The following is a 19,335-nucleotide window of genomic DNA, read 5'->3' as shown; positions in this document are numbered from 1 at the left end:
ATGTAAAAATTGAGGGAACATGACAAAAATAGAGATAGGAGGGGATACAGTTTTATTTGCAGAACTAAATTATTTCATTAAAAAAATCTCTCAAAAATACTATGTTAATTATAGTAAGGCAATGTTAAAACACTACAAAAATCTGAGTCATTCCAGTTTCAGGGAAATTTCAATTTGCTAAGGCCAGTCATGCACATATGTGGCTGTTTAATTTTAGATGCTTTATTTATGACTTCAGTTATTTTACTGTCACTCAGATATTCCATTTGGTTGATACCAATTGGATTACCAGAAAATACATTCAATAAATGATTTAATTATGAAGTGTTATTTTTCTAAAATGCTGTCTTTGTAAAGGAAGTGCATACAAATAGAGCTTGATCAAAAGAAATAATTTTTATTTCTCTGCCACAGTTCAAAATATATCAACCATATAATACAGCAAAAATTAGTGGGAAGTTAGGGGACTGGGATGCTTTTAAATACCAACAGAAGGCAACTAAAAAGTCATTAATGTAAAGATGGAATACGAAAGTAAGCTAGCCAATAATATTAAACAGGATAACAAAAGTTCTTCAGGTATATGAAGTGTAAAAGAGAGGCAAGAGTGGATATTGGACTGCTAAAAAACAATACTGGAGAGGTAGTAACAGGGGAGAAGGAAATGGCAGATGAACTGAATAAGTATGGTGAATAAGATACTAGCAGTATGGTGGAAGTTCTAGGTGTCAGTGTCCATGGTGTGAAATTACCAGTACTAGAGAGAAGGTTCTTAGGAAACTGAAAGTAATGATCTTTCAAGAATCACTAGATTCTGGAATAGTTTCGATGACTGGAAAATTGCAAATGGCACCCACTCTTCAAGGAGTGAGAGAGACAGAAGAAAGGAAATTATAGGCCAGTTAGTCTGACCTCGGTGATTAGGATGAATTAACTGTTAAGGACATGGTTTTGGGGTACTTGGAGGCACATGATAAAATAGGCCATAGTCAGCCTGGTTTCCTCAAGAGGGAATCTTGCCTGACAAATCCGTGGGAAACTCTTTGAAGAAATAAAAAGCAGGATAGTCAAAGGAGAATCAGTTGATGTTGTGTACTTGGATTTTCAGATGGCCTCTGACATGGTGCCACATGAAGCTGCTTAACAAGCTTTGAGGTCATGGTATTACAGGAAAGATTCTAGCATGGATGATTGGCAGGAGGCAAAAAACTGGAATAAAGGGAGCCTTTTCTGGTTGGCTGCCAGTGTCTAATGGTGTTCCACAGGGGTTTATGTTGGGACCAATTCTTCACATTGTATGTCAATAATTTGAATGATAGAATTGATGGCTTTGTTACAAAGTTTGTAGATGATACAAAGATAAGCTGTGAAAAAAATGGGAAGGCTACAGAAGGACTTTATTACAGATTAGAAGAATGGGAAAAGTAGTTGTAGTTGGAATACAGTGTCAGTAAGTGTATGGGTCATGTACTTTAGAAGAAATGAAAGGGTTGACTATTTTCTAAATGGAGAGAAAATACAAAAAATCTGATGTGCAAAGGGATCCGTGTAGGATTCCTTAAAGGTTAATTTGCAGGTGAGTCTGTGGTGAGGAAGACAAATGCAATGTTAGCACTGATTTCAACCAGTAAGGATGTAATGTTGAGACTTCATAAAACACTGGTGAGGCCTCACTTGGCGCATTGTTAGCTCTAGCCTGTATTCATTGGAATTTAGAAGAATGAGGGGTGACCTAACTGAAACCTATCGAATGGTGAAAGGTCTTGATAGAGATGATGTTGGAAGGATGTTTGCTGTGGTGGAAGTGTCTAAGACCAAAGGGCACAGCCTCAAAATAGGAGGGGCATCCTTTTAGAATGGCGACGAGAAGGAATTTCTTTAGCCAGAGAGTGGTAAATCTGTGGAATTCTTTGCCACAGGCAGCTGAGGAGTCCAAGAAGGGCTACAGGGAAAGGCAGGAGAGGAAAAATGGATCAGTTATCATGAAATGGTGGAGCAGACTAAATTTATAGAATGCTGAAAATGGTATTAGGACAACTCCAAATTCAGCATTTTTGGGTAAACAGAAGAAAAATCAGGCATGCAGTGCATTAACTAGTGGCAGTTGAGAATTATTTTCTGTCCCCTAATAAATACAACACTTACCCAAAGATGGCTCCAATTCTCATTGTATTACTGCTATGCAGGACATAATCTGACAGAAGAGCAAGAGCTGGATCACACTCATTCCGGACACCAGAATTTACAATACCACATGCTAGCAAGGCACCAGACTAGGGAAAGAAATGCAAATTGATGACAAGTAGTTTGATCAGATGGATACATTGTAAAAACACTCAGTCAGGACTCTTCAGTTTATTCTGCTTGAAAATGTGACAGAAGTACAGGTTGAGTAGCCCTATCTGAAATGCTTGGGGCTGGAAGTATTTTGGAATACAGTGGCATGCAAAAGTTTGGGCACCCTGGTCAAAATTTCTGTTACTGTGAATAGCTAAGCGAGTAAAAGATGAACTGATTTCCAAAAGGCATAAAGTTAAAGATGACACATTTTTTTAATATTTAAAGGAAGATTACTTTCTCCCCCCATCTTTTACAGTTTCGAAATAACAAAAAAGGAAAAGGGCCCGAAGCAAAAGTTTGGGCACACTGCATGGTCAGTACTTAGTAACACAGCTTATAAACGCTTTCTGTAGCCAGCTAAGATTCTTTCAATTCTTGTTCCGGGGATTTTCGCCCATTCTTCCTTGCAGAAGGCTTCTAGTTCTGTGAGATTCTTGGGATGTCTTGCATGCACTGCTCTTCTGAGGTCTATCACAGATCTCCGACGATGTTAGGCCAGGTGACTGTGAGGGCCATGGCAAAACTTTCATGGCTGCTGATTGTTGGGACAAGGTTTGAGGTGTCAGGGTATTTATAAAGCTTTGAAATTTGCATCACCTGGCCTTTCCTAATGATGACTGTGAACAAGCCATAGCCCTAATAAGCTAATTAACCTTAGTAAAAGTTAATCTGAGAGCTCAAATCTCTTGGGGTGCCCAAGCATGGTGCTCTTTTCTTTTCCCCTCCCACTCTAAAATTGTACAAAACAAAAATAATACATTAATCTTGCTTACAATGTTGAAAAAATGTTTCATCTTTACAACTTTTGGAGATTAGTTCATCTACTCACTTAACTAGTTATACACAGTAACAGAAATTTGACCAGGGGTGCCCAAATTTTTGCATGCCACTGTATATAATTTGGTAGCTTGGGATCGCCAAACAACAGACTTCCAGCCTCCACCTACAATGTGTTTTTTTAATTAAAAGGTTACAGTACGCTACAACTGTCTAACTTTTAAAGGCTTTATACAAGGTATAAAAACAATCAGTATTGTAGATTTGTTCTGGTGTTAAGATTTTCATCAGCAATGATCTTGGCAAACAATTAATTTTTTCTGCTGCTTTGTGATCAGCAGATGCTTTATCACCACAAATCTTTAAAAATTTAATGCTGAGCCTTCTCTTAAATTTCTGCAACCAACTTGCTGAATATTCAGTTACCTTCAATTGCCTGTTCATGATAGATCTTTGTTTCATCATCAGCATTCTGTAAAGTGGCATATGTTCACTGCAATGCTAAAGCATCCACTCTTTCAATATAAAATTGAGATCTCACTTTTCACTTTATGCGGTGTTTTTCTGTATTTCATTAACATATGTAAAGTCACTTCTCAGAACTGCCTGCAGTGCACAGAGACCTACGTATTGCCCGGAAACCATCCCAGTACCTTATGGAATTTTCCATTTGTGACGTCCTATCAGTGCTCAAAAAAATTTTTTGGAGTCTTTCAGATTTTGGACTTTTGGATAAGTGGTACACAACATGCATAGCTTTTTTCCTTTCTTTTGTAAAATGATCATCTCAGCAGATTACAGACAAAATATTCCAACTGATAACCATTTATTACATTGGACAGATGCTTTAAATATATGTCTTTATATAAATATATGGCTTAAAATATGTCTTAAAACATTATGTCAGGTGTCAGAGAACTCCAGACAAAAATTATCTGAAATGAAGCTTGATCCAAAATGCCAATAAAAAAAATCTACAGACCTATTACTCTGCAGTAGCATGCTAACATTCCATTTATTTTAAAGGAAGTCTTAACTACTATACTGTTAAAATTTTGTAAGCGATAATACCTTCTAACGCACAAACTCACCAAAATTTATCCAATAACATCCTCCTCCTCCAAATACTCAAATAAAATATATCCAGTACTGAGCAAAAGTCTTAGGCATCTTGGATTTTTATTTAAATTTTGTTTTAGATTTTTTTTGTGTGTTCTGCATTCGTCTGTCAGTAGAAAAGAGCAAATTCTACATTTTCCAAAACAGTCCTTTTCCAAAAAAATAAATGTTAAGTGAAATTTTTGTATTTAAAGAAAGTAACATATTAAGTAACAGACCACTTTTCCAAATAACAATTTGATTACTTTGTAGATATATACCCTAGTACATGATTAAACAAACATAACGAAGGAGTGTTAATGACCAATAACATAATGAGCTGAATAAACTAAACTGATTAAGAAATGAAACAGGCATAGAAGCAATCAAACTGAGCAAAGGGCAACCAAACTAAAAGGTGAGGGTATGGCAGATGTGACAGTTTAAACTTCAAATCATCTATTCTTACACATGGCAAGAGTGAGCTCAGCCACAAGACACAGGGTGGTCATCCTGCATCATCTCCCAAGCAGAAATTTCACAGCAGACAGGAGTTTCAAGATGTGCCATCCAAACTCTTCTGAAGAAGCATAAAGAAACAGGCAACAATGAGGGCCAGAAACACCACAGAAACAGAGTGCAGCAGATGAGAGATACATCAAACTGATGTCCCTTCTAGATCAGAAGTAGCAGCAGCTCTGAACTCAATGAAACCAACAGAATCCAAGTACACCCCTCTACACCAGAAAAGTCTTATCAGAAATGGTCTTCATGGAAGAATTGCTGCCAAAAAGCAACTCAAACAGGAGGCAGCTTGCCTGTTGAAGAGCTGGACAGCACTATATGGGTGAGTGTCTGCCATCAATACTGAAGCACAGTGGAGGTTCACTACAGGTCTGGGGCTGCATTTCTGCCATCTGAGTTGGTAATCTGGTCAGAATTAATGGAATCCTCAACGCTGAGAAGTACAAGTAGATTCTCATCCATCACACAATACCACCAGAGAGGCGCCTGATCGGTCTCAACGTCATACTGCAGCAGGACAACAGCCCCAAACACACGGCCAAGGTCATAAAGAAATATCTTCAGTGAAAAGAAGAACAGGGAGTTCTGCAACAAATGGTGTGGCCTCCACAGAGCCCTGATCTGAACATTATCGAGGTTGTGTGGGATTAGCCAGAGGGACAGAAGCAAGCAAAGATGCTTGCAACAACTTACCAGCCAATTTTCTTATAAAACTGCACGACTGTGTATCTAAGAGAACTGATGCAGTTTTAAAAGCAAACGGTGATCACACCAAATATTGATTTATTTTTTCTCACTGTTTACTGCTCTTGAAAGTAAATTTTTTGATATTCAGAAACTTTATTATTTTTGAAAGCATCTTTGTGTTACTGATTTTTTTTACATGTGCCTAAAGACTTTTGTACAGTACTGTAGTAGCAAATGCATTTGTTGGGCCAGTCATAAGAGGCTGAGAGAAATAGTATTCAAATTTTAAATTAAAGTGCTTACTTTTGAAAAACAGTAAGACATATTCATCTGATTCATTGATTTCAAGTTATGTGCAAGCAAATAGCTTCTAATCACAAAATTAACTGGCAAAAAAACTTAGCAACCTTTACATCAGTTACAGACCATGAAGTGTTTACAAGGCATGAATCTTTAAGGTACTTCTGTGATTACATAATAAGGTATATACTGAAACATACCAATTGTTCTATCCAGTTCAAAATTGAGAGACTGGACACTAGGAATGTTACCAGGTTTCTGGGGAATCAATTCAATTAGCAGCAATCAATCAATCAATCAATAAATAAATAAATTTATATGGTAACCATGGCATCAACAATACCTCTTCAAAATATTTACTGGGGGAAGGCAACATGAAGTAAATTCATATTTGAGAACTAGCAACTGCCTGCACAGTTTATTGAATTTGATAGGTGGTACTCGGAGTGAAGGCTCTCCTACCCCCCAACCCTCAATGTCTTCACTTACATAGCCATGACATGGTATCCAAGGCAGTCACTTCTACTCTATACTGAATAAAATATGTTTAAGCATATACTTCGATTGACTCACCTTAATATAATCCTCGGATGAATACAAATACTTGTCAATCTGTGTCAGTCCCCCATCAACATCCCAAAGTAGTATCATTCCCAATGAAGCTGCAGCACTTAGCATGCCTGGCAACAGACATGAAAGATCAATGAAAAAGCTCAGATCATCTATTGCATTTCAACACCTCTTTGGATATACTCACCATGGTCTTTGTTTTTATAAAGCCATTTATTGCCATCTTCTGTCAGTAGTTTATCTTGACCAAATGCAGCATTCACAAAACCATTAACAAATGAAGAAGCTAGATTCATTCGAGCAGAATCTATCTGGGAGCCAGTGCTTCCAAAACCTGCAAATTAAACAAAAAAAAAATTGAAGCAGTATAATTAAATGTATAATTTAGTTCCAAGAACAATTTTTCTTTTTAAGCTCATCTCAACATTTTTGCATTAAATATCACTAAATGCATTAATATTTTGTAACTAATAACACTCAAATATTCTAGTATTTTCCCGTTGTTACTTCCCTCTATATTTTCTCTACAAGCGGGGATTTTCACCTTGCTCAAATGGACACCTTTCATATGTAAATATTATATTATGCTTTAGTGGCATCTTCAATTTGTCATTGGTCCCAATTTCAACTTTTACTGCAAAATGGGAACATTCAGGTCCTCTGTTGGTCAGGTGTTGACCACGAACATTGCAGCCTAAGTGTCTACATGATATGCAAGCCAGGACTGATATGGAGAGCAAGCTGTTACCCATGCAGCAAATTCCCCATCTCCACACAACTGATGAATTCAGAGGAATGGCCAACTTATTACAGTTTGACGTCAGTGGTGCCAGTTGCCAGAAGAATTGCTTTAGGGGCTCAAGCTCCAGAATTTCCCTTGGGGCTTACTCCCAAAGCCCTCCCATGAGTATAGCTGTAAGGCAGCAGGGGTTTGAGATCAGAGTTTTCTGTCTCCTAGATGAGCTGCCAACTATAGCTGGCAAGACCCATGTGTCTGAAGCGACTGGTTTTAAGGCACCAGTAACCGCCTTTGTCCCTTCTTCTGTCAGCAGAAAGCACCAAGCTTAGTAGCTAAGTCAAATATGAAGGCAGGAGTTGGTTGTCAGAGGCTATTTGAGATGCATGCCATTGAGAGCATTCAATCAGTAGTGGGGGGTTCATCCCCACTATCTCCCCCATCTTTGACAAACTTAAGGAACCGATGGGGGATTAACTTAGAGAAGTAATTGTTAGATTTTTACTTCAAGTCTGGTTAACTATACAAATCTCACATATACAAACTCATCTTCAAAGTCCTAGATCTACTATTCAGCACATCCCTCTGCAACTGGAAGAGAGCAATGAATAAAGATTGCTGAGGCACCTTCTCCATAATTACCATCAACACTGGTGCCCTGAAAGGCTATGTACTGAGCCCGTCTCCCTGTACACCTATGACCACGTGGCCAGATTTTGTACAAAGTCAATTTACAACTTTGCAAATGACATCACTATGGTGGGCGTGATTTCAAACAATGAGATCAGGCAGGAGATGGGTATCAAGATAACAATTTCTCCCTCAATATCAGTAAAGCAAATGAGCTGGTCATTAACTTCAGGAAACAAGACACAGCATATATGGCCCTATCTTTATTAAAGGTGCCAAGGTAGAGATGGATGAGAATTTCAAGTTTCCAGGTGTAAATTTCACCAAGAATTTGTTTTGGTTCAGCCACATGAAAGCCATAGTCAAGAAATCACACCAGCACCTCTACTTCCTCTGTTGACCACCTACGCCTCCCTAGATGAGCCATTCTCTCTTCTTTACTCTCCTACTGGGCAGAAGATGCAAAAAGCTTAAGAATATATACAACCAAGCTCAAGGATAGCTTCAACCCACTATTTGAAAGATGATCTCTTGATCACTTTATCTATCTCATCATGGCCCTTGCACATTATTTGTCTATCTGCATTGGTTTCTCTGTAACTTTAATATTATATTTTGAATTTATCCCTCTTGAAACTACTCTGATGCACACTTAAGGAGTAATCACTCTGAATAACATGAAATTAAAAGCTTTATTTTAACTGATTTAACAAATTATCAATTTGACTAACAGATCACTCAATGGGTATTTGAATTTGAATTGAATTGGCTTTACTACTTACATCCCTCATATACATGAGTAAAAATCTTTACGTTACGTCTCCTTCTAAATGTTCAATGTATAGTTACAATAAAAAGTATGTACAACAGGATAGTCGATATAACTTGGAAATACAGTTGTGTTAGCATGAGTTAAGCAGTCTGATAGCCTGGTGGAAGACGCTGTCCTGGAGCCTGTTGGTCCTGGCTTTTATGCTGTGGTTCTGTTTCCCAGATGGTGGCAGCTGGAACAGTTTGTGGTTGGGGTGACTCGTGTCCCCAATTTTTACACACCTGTCTTTGTAAATATCCTGAATGGTGGGAAGTTCACATCTACAGATGTGCTGGGCTATCTGCATCACTCTCTGCAGAGTCTTGCGATTGAGGGAAGTACAGTTCCCATACCAGAGAGTGATGCAGCCAGTCAGAATGCTCTCAATTGTGCCCTATAGAAAGTTCTTAAGAATTGGAAGCCCATACCAAACTTCTTCGACCGTCTGAGGGGAAAGAGGCACTCTTGTGCCTTTTTCACCACGCAGCCAGTATGTACAGACCATGTCAAGTAAAGTCAAGTCAACCTTTATTGTCAGTTTGACCATAGCTACTGGTACAGTGCATAGTAAAACTGAGACAATGTTTTTCAGGACCATGGTTTACATGACACAGTACAAAAACTAGACTGAACTACATAATAATAAAAAAAAACAGAGAAAGCTACACTACAGACCTACACTGGACTGCATAAAGTGCACAAAAACAGTGCAGGCATTACAATAAATAATAAACAGGACAGTAGGACAAACGTGCCAGTCCAGGCTCGGGTATTGAGGAATCTGATAGCTTGGGGGAAGAAACTGTTATATAGTCTGGTTGTAAGAGCCCAAATGCTTCGGAGCCTTTTCCCAGACGGCAGGAGGGAAAAGAGATTGTATGAGGGGTGCATAGGGTCCTTCATAAGGCTATTTCCTTTGCAGATGCAGCGTGTAGTGTAAATATCCGTGATGGCGGGAAGAGAGACCCCGATGATCTTCTCAGCTGACCTCAGTATCCGCTGCAGGGTCTTGCGATCCGAGATGGTGCAATTTCCAAACCAGGCAGTGATGCAGTTGCTCAGGACGCTCTCAACACAACCCCTGTAGAATGTGATGAGGTTGGGGGGTGGGAGATGGACTTTCCTCAGCCTTCGCAAAAAGTAGAGATGCTGCTGGGCTTTCTTTGCTATGGAGCTGGTGCTGAGGGACCAGATGAGCTTCTCGGTCAGGTGAACACCAAGAAATCTGGTACTCTTTATGATCTCTACCCAGGAGCAGTCGAGGTTCAGCGGGGAGTGGTCGCTCCGTGCCCTCCTGAAGTCAACAACCATCTCTTTTGTTTTGTTCACATTCAGAGACAGGTTGTTGGCTCTGCATCAGTCCGTTAGCCACTGCACCTCCTCTCTGTAAGCTGATCCTTAGTGAAGTTTACGCTGAGGTACTTGTGCAAGGAAATGTTTGCTTTTGTGTAGCTTGTAGGGTTCCATTGTGAGAGGAGATGGGCTGGAGGTTAGTTTGTATTTGGTGGGGCTGGAGGGCCATTTCTGTGATGTATGATTCCATGACTGAAGAAGAATGCTGATGTCAGACAGTAGATAAGAACAACATCCATTTGGCATTTTTAGTCAAAGCTCTAAAATGTGTCAAATTCATTACTTACATTTACATTTTTGCAATTATCACTGATGTCCATGTAAGTACAAATGAATAAATTTTGAAGGTCCAAGTAAATTCTTTATCAATGTATGTATTTATTTTTTAGAGATATAGTATGGTACAGGCCACTCTGCCAAATTATACCCATAAGACCAATTAACCTACTAATCCCATGTCTTTGGAATGAGGGGCGAAACTGGAACACCCGAAGGAAATCTGCGCGCTCATGGAGAGAACGTACAAACTCCTAACAAAGACCATCCGAATTAAACCCAGATAACTGGCACCGTAATAGCATTACACTAACCACTACACTACCCTGAGATTCATTTTCTTGTACAATGCAATACAATTTTATGAAAGACTAAACATAAACAGGACAGAGACTGATGAAACACCAAAGTACAAAAGACAAACTACAAATAAAAATAATATAGCGAACATGAGTTGAAAAGAGTCCTAGAAAGTGAGTAGATTACAGAAGGAATTCAAAATAATGATAAATGAAGTTATCCACGGCTGTTCAGGAGTCTAATGGCTCTAGGGTAATAACGGTTTCTGAACCTGGTAGTATGGGACCTAAAGCTTCTGTAACTCCTATCCAATGGTCATAGCAAAAGGGCATGATCTGGCTGCTGGAAGTCTTCAATGATGGACCCTACTTTTTTGTGGCAGTGCCCCATGTAAATATACTCAGTGGTGGAGAATATAACAATAAACTTGGAAGTGGGTTTGCAGAAAAATAGCCAGGAATTTGCATTCATTTCCCACACTGTATCAGCTCTAAAATATTAATTATCAATATTTATATTAAAGCCAAATTTAATTGCAGTAGAAAATTTGTACAGAAGTCAACTTCAGTTGGCAATTATTAACTACTGCTCCAGCCCACAGCCCTAGGTCTATGAACACTTAAAATCTATCAATTAGAAAAAAAAGTTGAAATTATGCAAAAAATTATACATGTAATAAGATTAATGGATCTCTCTCTTAAATAACATTTATCCTAGTTACAACACCTTTAACAACCAATTAGAACTGGAATTGGATTAGTATTGTCAGATGTACCAAAGTACAGTGAAAAGCTGGTCATACAGATCAATTCATTACAAGTGCACTGAGGTAGTACAAAGTAAAAAATAAAGAAAGTCCTTCCTTCGGATTTTCTGTATTTCATCTGCTACTGAACTATTGTACAAATTTCAGATTACAGCAACATTATTTAGAGGTTGCCGTTGTTCAAACTTCAGCTCATCTAAAATGATGTTCTAATTCTTGCCTTTTGTCCCTTCTTTTTGTCAAATGCTGGACTGGACTTGGAAGGGACCGAGAGTCAATCTGCAGCACAAATAAAAGCCAACTTGACTATGCTAGTAATTACACCACATAACTCTCCTTCCTCTTCCCATGTTACTTTTATTCTACTGTTTTTCAAGTGCTCAACTTCACTTGCATCAACAAATTCTCAGTGTCCCCTTGACTGGGATTTTACAATGCAATTCACTTGCCACAAATCTTAAAAAAAAACCTATTAGGCGTCCTCTTTTCCAAAACAAAAAATCTCATCTTGCTCATTGTTTTTGATGGCGGCATATTTTCAGTTTTGGCAAGATCACTTCTACACTTATTCCAGGATCCATGATTTTGATTGAGCATGGCTGAAGGAATGTCAAAAAAATTCTAAATCGGAATGCTGTATCCCAGAGAATAATATGCAGGCAACAAATGACCACAGACTGCTTGCTAACTGTGATTTTGAAGGTAGTAAGATGTTGTGTTTATAGTTTTGTTGTTGACTATCACTTGCTTAAGTTGCTGCAATGAGTGGTTCTAGTGATGAGGAAGAAGGTTTCAAAACATTAGTCAGGAAGTACCCTTTGACAGCACAGTGACGACAGATTCCAAAGCTCTGCTAATGAGCAAGAGTAGGATGATAAAGTGGGAATAGATCAAATTAATATTCATGCTTTTTTTGGACATTGTATACCTGGTTAATTTTTCAGATTGTTAAGCAGATGTGTATTATAATTGCACAGAAATTGTTTTGGCTAGAGACATGCCTCATTCAGTAATACAGGTCTTCATCACCATATAGTGGTGTAGTAGAAGGCCACTGTTTTTTGTTGCATTTGATGACTCCAGCTGTACTTGAGACCACATGGAGTGAAGAGATTATATGAAAACTTGCTTGCATGCTGTATGGTTGTTGATTTATATAGCTATCATTCCAGACCTCAGTTCCTGTGCACCATGTAACAAATAACTGTCCTCAAAACGTATCACCTCACATTATTAAAACTAAATATTCATCCTTGTATTCAGCAAAATCAAGTTTAACTTCCCCCTTAGATGTGCATTATCCATGTAATTAATGGTTGATGTCATTTATAAATTCTGATAAAACATCTGCAATGTCCATTTTAAACAAAGCAGTAGAGTGCCATTTCCCACTGGGTGAAGCATGACAACATAGCCATTAGTGAAATGCTATTACAGTGCTAGCATCCCAGATTCTATTCCACAGCTAGCTGTAAGGAGTTTGTACATTTTCTAGGTTGGTTTCCTTGGGGTGCTCCAGTTCCCCCCACATTCTAAAGCAGTACAGGTTAGTAAGTTAATTGGGCATATATGTGTAACTTGGAAGTGTAGGTTGGAAGGTTGCTATCATGTTGCTTCACTAAATGAAATGTTTTAATTTCTAGGCTTCATTTTTCAAGTAGTAGTCATTTTCAATCCACTAACTGGCCCTTGACATGGATTTATTTCTAGAAATCCATGTGTGGTATTTTCAATATATTCTGTCTCTGGGATCTATGGATGTCTTTTTATCAGGGATTCTAGCATCTTTCCAGCTACCAATTTTTAAGTTTATCTACTTTGCAATTGCCTACAATTAATTCTATCTTACTTGAAGACGGGAATTATAACTACTGGTTGCCAATTTTTAAACTATATTCTGAATCTTCTACTGAATGCAAGTTACCATACCAGAATATAATGAAAGAAGCATCAGGAACAAAGGTGATGTACTGACAGCTTGGATACATACATGGAATTATGATGTAGAGGCTATTACAGAGACTTAGCTGGCACCGAGCAGGAATGGATTCTCAATATTCCTGGATTTCAGTGCTTTAAAAGGGATGGGGGGGGGGGGGGGAAAGGGGAGGAGGTGTGGCATTACTGGTCAAGGATACTATTACAGCTACAGAAAGGGTGGGTAATGTAGCAGGATCCTCTTTTGAGTCAGTATGGGTGGAAGTCAGGAACAGGAAGGGAGCAGTTATTCCACTGGGGGTATTCTATAGGCCCCTTGGTAGCAGCAGAAATACCGAGGAGCAGATTGGGAGGCAGATTTTGGAAAGGTGCAAAAATAACAGGGTTGTTATCATGGGTGACTTTAACTTCCTTAATATTGATTGGCACTTGATTAGTTCCAACAGTTTGTTAAGGATGGATTCCTGTCACAGCATGTTGACAGGCCAACTAAGGGAATGCCATACTAGATCTAGTATTAGGTAATGAACCAGGTCAGGTCACAGATCTCTCAGTGGGTGAGCATCTGGGGGACAGTGATCACCACTCCCTGGCCTTTAGCATTATCAAGGAAAAGGATAGAATCAGAGAGGACAGGAAAATTTTTAATTGGGGAAGGGCAAATTATGAGGCTATAAAGCTAGAACTTGCGGGTGTGAATTGGGATGATGTTTTTGCAGGGAAATGTACTATGGACATGTGATCAATGTTTAAGGATCTCTTGCAGGATGTTAGGAATAAATTTATCCTGGTGAGGAAGATAAAGAATAATAGGGTGAAGGAACCATGGGTGACAAGTGAGGTGGAAAATCTAGTCAGGTGGAAGAAGGCAGCATAAATGAGGTTTAGGAAGCAAGGACCAGATGGGTATATTAAGGAATATAGGGTAGCAAGAAAGGAGCTTAAGAAGGGGCTGAAGAGAGAGAAGCGGGCATGAGAAGGCCTTGGTGAGTAGGGTAAAGAAAACCCCAAGGTATTCTTCAATTATATGAAGAACAAGAGGTTGACAGGAGTGAAGATAGGACCGATTAGAGATAAGGGTGGCAAGATGTGCCTGGAGGTTGTGGAAGTGCGAGAGGTCCTCAATGAATACTTCTCTTTGGTATTCACCAATGAGAGGGAACTTGATGACAGTGAGGACAATATGAGTGAGGTTGATGTTCTGCAGCATGTTGATATTAAGGGAGAAGAGGTGTTGGAGTTTTTAAAATACATTAAGACGGATAAGTCCCTGGGGCCTGACGGAATATTCCACAGGGTGCTCCACGAGGCAAGGGAAGAGTTTGCTGAGCCTCTGGCTAGGATCTTTATGTCCTTGTTGTCCACGGGAATGGTACCGGAGGATTGGAGGGAGGCAAATGTTGTCCATTTATTCAAAAAAGGTAGTAGGGATAGTCCAGGTAATTATAGACCAGTGAGCCTTACGTCTGTGGTGGGAAAGCTGTTGGAAAAGATTCTTAGAGATAGGATCTATGGACATTTAGAGAATCATGGTCTGATCAGAGACAGTCAGCATGGCTTTGTGAAGGGCAGATGGTGTCTAACAAGCCTGTTCTCTGAGGTGACCAGGCATATACATGAGGGTAGTGCAGTGGATGTGATCTACATGGATTTTAGAAAGGCATTTGACAAGGTTCCACACGGTAGGCTTATTCAGAAAGTCAGAAGGCATGGGATCCAGGGAAGTTTGGCCAGGTGGATTCAGAATTAGCTTGCCTGCAGAAGGCAGAGGGTCATAGTGGAGGGAGTACATTCAGATTGGAGTGTTGTGACTAGTGGTGTCCCACAAGGATCTGTTCTGAGACCTCTACTATTCGTGATTTTTATTAACGACCTGGATGTGGGGGTAGAAAGGTGGGTTGGCAAGTTTGCAGACAACACAAAGGTTGGTGGTGTTGTAGATAGTGTAGAGGATTGTCGAAGATTGCAGAGAGACATTGACAGGATGCAGAATTGTGTTTTGGAGCTCTGCTGAGCAGTGGCAGATGGAATTCAAACCAGAGAAGTGTGAGGTGGCACACTTTGGAAGGACAAACTCCAAGGCAGAGTACAAAATAAATGGCAGGATACTTGGTAGTGTGGAGTAGCAGAGGGATCTGGGGGTACATGTCCACAGATCCCAGAAAGTTGCCTCACAGGTAGATAGGGTAGTTAAGTTTATGAGGTGTTAGCTTTCATAAGTCAAGGGATAGAGTTTAATAGACGCGATGTAAGGATGCAGCTCTATAAAACTCTAGTTAGGCCACACTTGCGAGTACTGTGTCCAGTTCTGGTCGTCTCACTATAGGAAGGATGTGGAAGCACTGGAAAGGGTATAGAGGAAATTTACCAGGATGCTGCCTAGTTTAGAGAGTATGGATCAGAGACTAAGGGAGGTAGGGCTTTACTCTTTGGAGAGGAGGATGAGAGGAGACATGATATCGAGTTGTACAAGATATTAAGAGGAATGGACAGAGTGGACAGCCAGCACCTCTTCCCCAGGGCACCACTGCTCAGTAGAAGAGGACATGGCTTTAAGGTAAGGGGAGGGAAGTTCAAGGGGATATTAGAGGAAGGTTTTTCACTCAGAGAGTGGTTGGTGCGTGGAATTCACTGCCTGAGTCAGTGGTGGAGGCAGATACACTAGTGAAGTTTAAGAGACTACTAGACAGGTATATAGAGGAATTTAAGGTGGGGGTTTATATGGGAGGCAGGGTTTGAGGGTCGGCACAACATTGTGGGCCGAAGGGACTGTAATGTACTGTACCGTTCTATGTTCTATAATAAAAAGGCATGTGACATAATAAACTTCTTCATTTTCACTCTTACAAATATAGTATACAATCTGAACTCAGTGCTAATTACACTGTAAATGTGCAAACCTAAAATAGCTGAAGCAATATAACACTCCAAATTTTAAATGAATGTTCAGACACTTACGGTTGTTTTCTAAATGTGTCTTGTAAATATCCTCTGGAACTTTAGGCTCCATAATGTCCAACTAGGGAGAGAACACATTTATCTTAAATTTCAAGTCTTCAAATTGCAAAACTTCAGTTTCTCTATGTATCATTTACCATATCAAGCATCAGAAGAAAATGCTAACATTATAAACATCCTCACTGCATATAAACAAACAATATCACTGGATACCCTGGATAAATGTAGCAAGCTCTGGAGAACCTAACCCAAGAATCTACATACTTCTATAACAAGATTATGAGCAAAATTCCTATTTGCTCCAAAACACAATTTTGCCTTTTAATCAGTAGATGCGTCTAAGTACCCTATCTCTGTTCATTTCCTTTGATGAAAATGTAAATGAAAAAAAAAATGGAAGGATTTAGCAGGAATAATAACCAAAAACCTCTCAAAACCTACCTTTGCTACATCAGCAAAAACTTAAATCAAGATTAGTCGAGTCATTCTCAGACTAGGAAGCCCAGAAAATATTTGCACTTTGTTTCATACAATGCTCAGATATCTTGCGTCAACTAACATTGGATTTACTTCAGTGATACTTGTGTGACAATGTGATAGCCAAGAGGTTACTTATTCAGGGGAATCCTGTCACCAGATGAACCACACTACCTTCCTTAATGTACAGAGAATCAATAATGCAAAGAATGTTAGTGGTTTTGTATCCTCAATGTTTGCCCACTTTATCCAGATCATCTCCAGGATAATATAAATCTCAGTTTATGCTTTCCCATGATACAGTGAATATAAAAAATATGGATGTGTTTCTTGTTAATAAAACGAATCCTATAATCCAGGTTGTTTATTCAGGTTCAGCATTCTTTCATTAAAAATACTGCAAAATACACTTAACTCTGTGGTTAATAAGGCTTATGGTGTATTGGCCTTCATCAATCGTGGAATTGAATTTTGGAGCCAAGAGGTAATGTAGTTATATAGGACCCTAGTCAGACCCCACTTGGAGTACTGTGCTCAGTTCTGGTCGCCTCACTACAGGAAGGATGTGGAAGCCATAGAAAGGGTGCAGAGGACATTTACAAGGATATTGCCTGGATTGGGGAGCATGCCTTATGAGAATAGGTTGAGTGAACTCGGCCTTTTCTCCTTGGAGCGACGGAGGACGAGAGGTGACCTGATAGAGGTGTATAAGATGATCAGAGGCATGGATCATGTGGATAGTCAGAGGCTTTTTCCCCGGGCTGAAATGATTGCCACAAGAGGACAGAGGTTTAAGGTGCTGGGGACTAGGTACAGAGGAGATGTCAGGGGTAAGTTTTTTTTTACTCAGAAAGTGGTGAGTGCATGGAATGGGCTGCCAGCAACGGTGATGGAGGCGGTTACCATGTACCTTTTAGATAGGTACATGGAGTTTAGTAAAATAGAGGGCTATAGGAAAGCCTAGTAATTTCTAAGGTAGGGACATGTTCGGCAAAACTTTGTGGGCCGAAGAGCCTGTATTGTGCTGTAGGGTTTCTATGTATATAACCTAACTGAACATCTTTTTGTTAAATTCAAATGCTACTTACTTCTCGTGCAAGGGCCAAGAAATTACTGTTTAATTGGACATTTGACATTATTTCTGTCAGATCCTCATAATCTTCCACATCCTCATTTAGCTCCAAGAATACACCGTGACGACCCAACATAAACGCTACTTGCTTCTGTATTATACTGTGGATCAAATGAAAAGAACATTTTAAATAAAGATCATTGGATTGTGTTTTTGCAGCTTATTGTTTACTTTGTATCAGAAAAAAGAGTGAACTCTAATAGATGTCCAGTGTGGTTCCACAAAATTCTGAACCAAAGTCAGCACATGTTTGTACGACTTCTATACTGGCTGTCAGAACCATTGCTCAAGCACAAGATGATATATTTTTTCTACCCAAGTATACATATATTCATCAAGAAAGATCAATTAAGACAGATTGTTCTCATTCTTAGTCCAAGAGTACTAAAGCAAATTTTAATCATCTGCTAAAATACAGGTTTTCATCCTCCAACACATCTACATGTTCAAAATACCAGCAGAACTACAAGCAGTGTACTTCAGATCTATAGGAACCACATCCTCAATTAGTTAAAATATTATTACAACAGAACGTACCTCTGATATTTGCATAATTCTCAGAATACTTAGTATCAACTGACATATTTATTTCAGTGACACCTTTGTGATAACAAGATAGAGAGGTCTGTTTGTGGAATCCACATCAATGGATTGATAATTACATCCTAGGACCATGCATGTACAATGAAAACTATAGTGGCTGTAGTTGTTATTTTGTGTTAGCTATGGGGCAATACTTTAGAAGATACTACAGATCAACACAAGGTATCTTGGGAGTAATTACAAGTTAGACATTTAAAAGTTAGATGATACTACAAAGGAGTGTTTCAAGTTCTCATGAATCTGGACTTTTAAGTCAGTTTAAAAACTGATATAACTTCAATGAATTTCACTGTTCCATACAAACTTGGAAGCTAAAACTAATCAGTGATTTTAAAATTCACATGGCCTTCATTTTCATTGTTTTGGTATATTGGCAGCAATTTTTTTTGCTAAAACGAAACAATTTGCAAACTGAAAATCCTTTAATGCTATCATCAGTATTTATTACATAAATTTAAATAAGATGGATAGTATAATGACATGGTGTTATGTCAACCGTTCCCTCAATGTCAACAAGACCTCAGAAAAGGGTGGGAGGAAGCAGAACACAGGCTCCTGACTATATTGTCAGTGTTGATATTATGGCCAAAAAAGCTCACCAGCACCTCTACTTTGTGAGGAGGCTAAAGAAATTCAGCATGTCCCTGTTGACTCTGATCAATTTTTAATTAATGCACCATACAAGGTATTCCGTCTGGATGTATAAAGGCTTCACACATGATCATAAGAAACTGCAGAGAGCTTTGGACATAGCTCACCACATTACAGGAACTAGATTCCCCTCTATAGACTCTGTCTATACTTCTCGCTGCCTCAGTAAAACAGCCAGTACAATCAAAGACCCTACCCACCCTGGACATTCTCTTCTCCCCTCTCCCATCAAGCAGAAGATACAAACGCCTGAAATTGCATGCCACCAGGCTCAAGGACAGCTATTTTGCTATTATCAGACTCTTCAATGGACCTCCTGTACAATAAGATGGCCACTTGACTTCACAATCAACCTTGTTATGATTGTGCACTTTAGCTTTCTGCATTGTTGCTTTTACCTTATCCTA

The 19,335-nt window shown here is 39.1% G+C and overlaps 1 protein-coding gene across 1 annotated transcript in view; it reads right to left on the bottom strand.

The window, feature by feature from the left end:
- psmd2 (proteasome 26S subunit ubiquitin receptor, non-ATPase 2) overlaps positions 1 to 19,335 on the bottom strand; it is a 78,841-nt gene that overhangs the window by 29,645 nt on the left and 29,861 nt on the right. The window contains exons 7-11 of the mRNA XM_059945080.1: positions 17,631 to 17,775; positions 16,066 to 16,126; positions 6,485 to 6,631; positions 6,301 to 6,407; positions 2,146 to 2,273 (exon numbers count right to left, since the gene is read on the bottom strand). Of these exons, the coding sequence (XP_059801063.1) occupies positions 2,146 to 2,273; positions 6,301 to 6,407; positions 6,485 to 6,631; positions 16,066 to 16,126; positions 17,631 to 17,775 (588 nt within the window). The remainder of the gene's footprint in view (positions 1 to 2,145; positions 2,274 to 6,300; positions 6,408 to 6,484; positions 6,632 to 16,065; positions 16,127 to 17,630; positions 17,776 to 19,335) is intronic.

The sequence above is a fragment of the Hypanus sabinus genome, chromosome 2 (genome assembly GCF_030144855.1).
Source record: "Hypanus sabinus isolate sHypSab1 chromosome 2, sHypSab1.hap1, whole genome shotgun sequence".
Lineage (NCBI taxonomy): Eukaryota > Metazoa > Chordata > Chondrichthyes > Myliobatiformes > Dasyatidae > Hypanus > Hypanus sabinus.
Note: the sequence above shows the minus strand (reverse complement) of the source record. Positions and strands in the feature narration are given on the sequence as shown.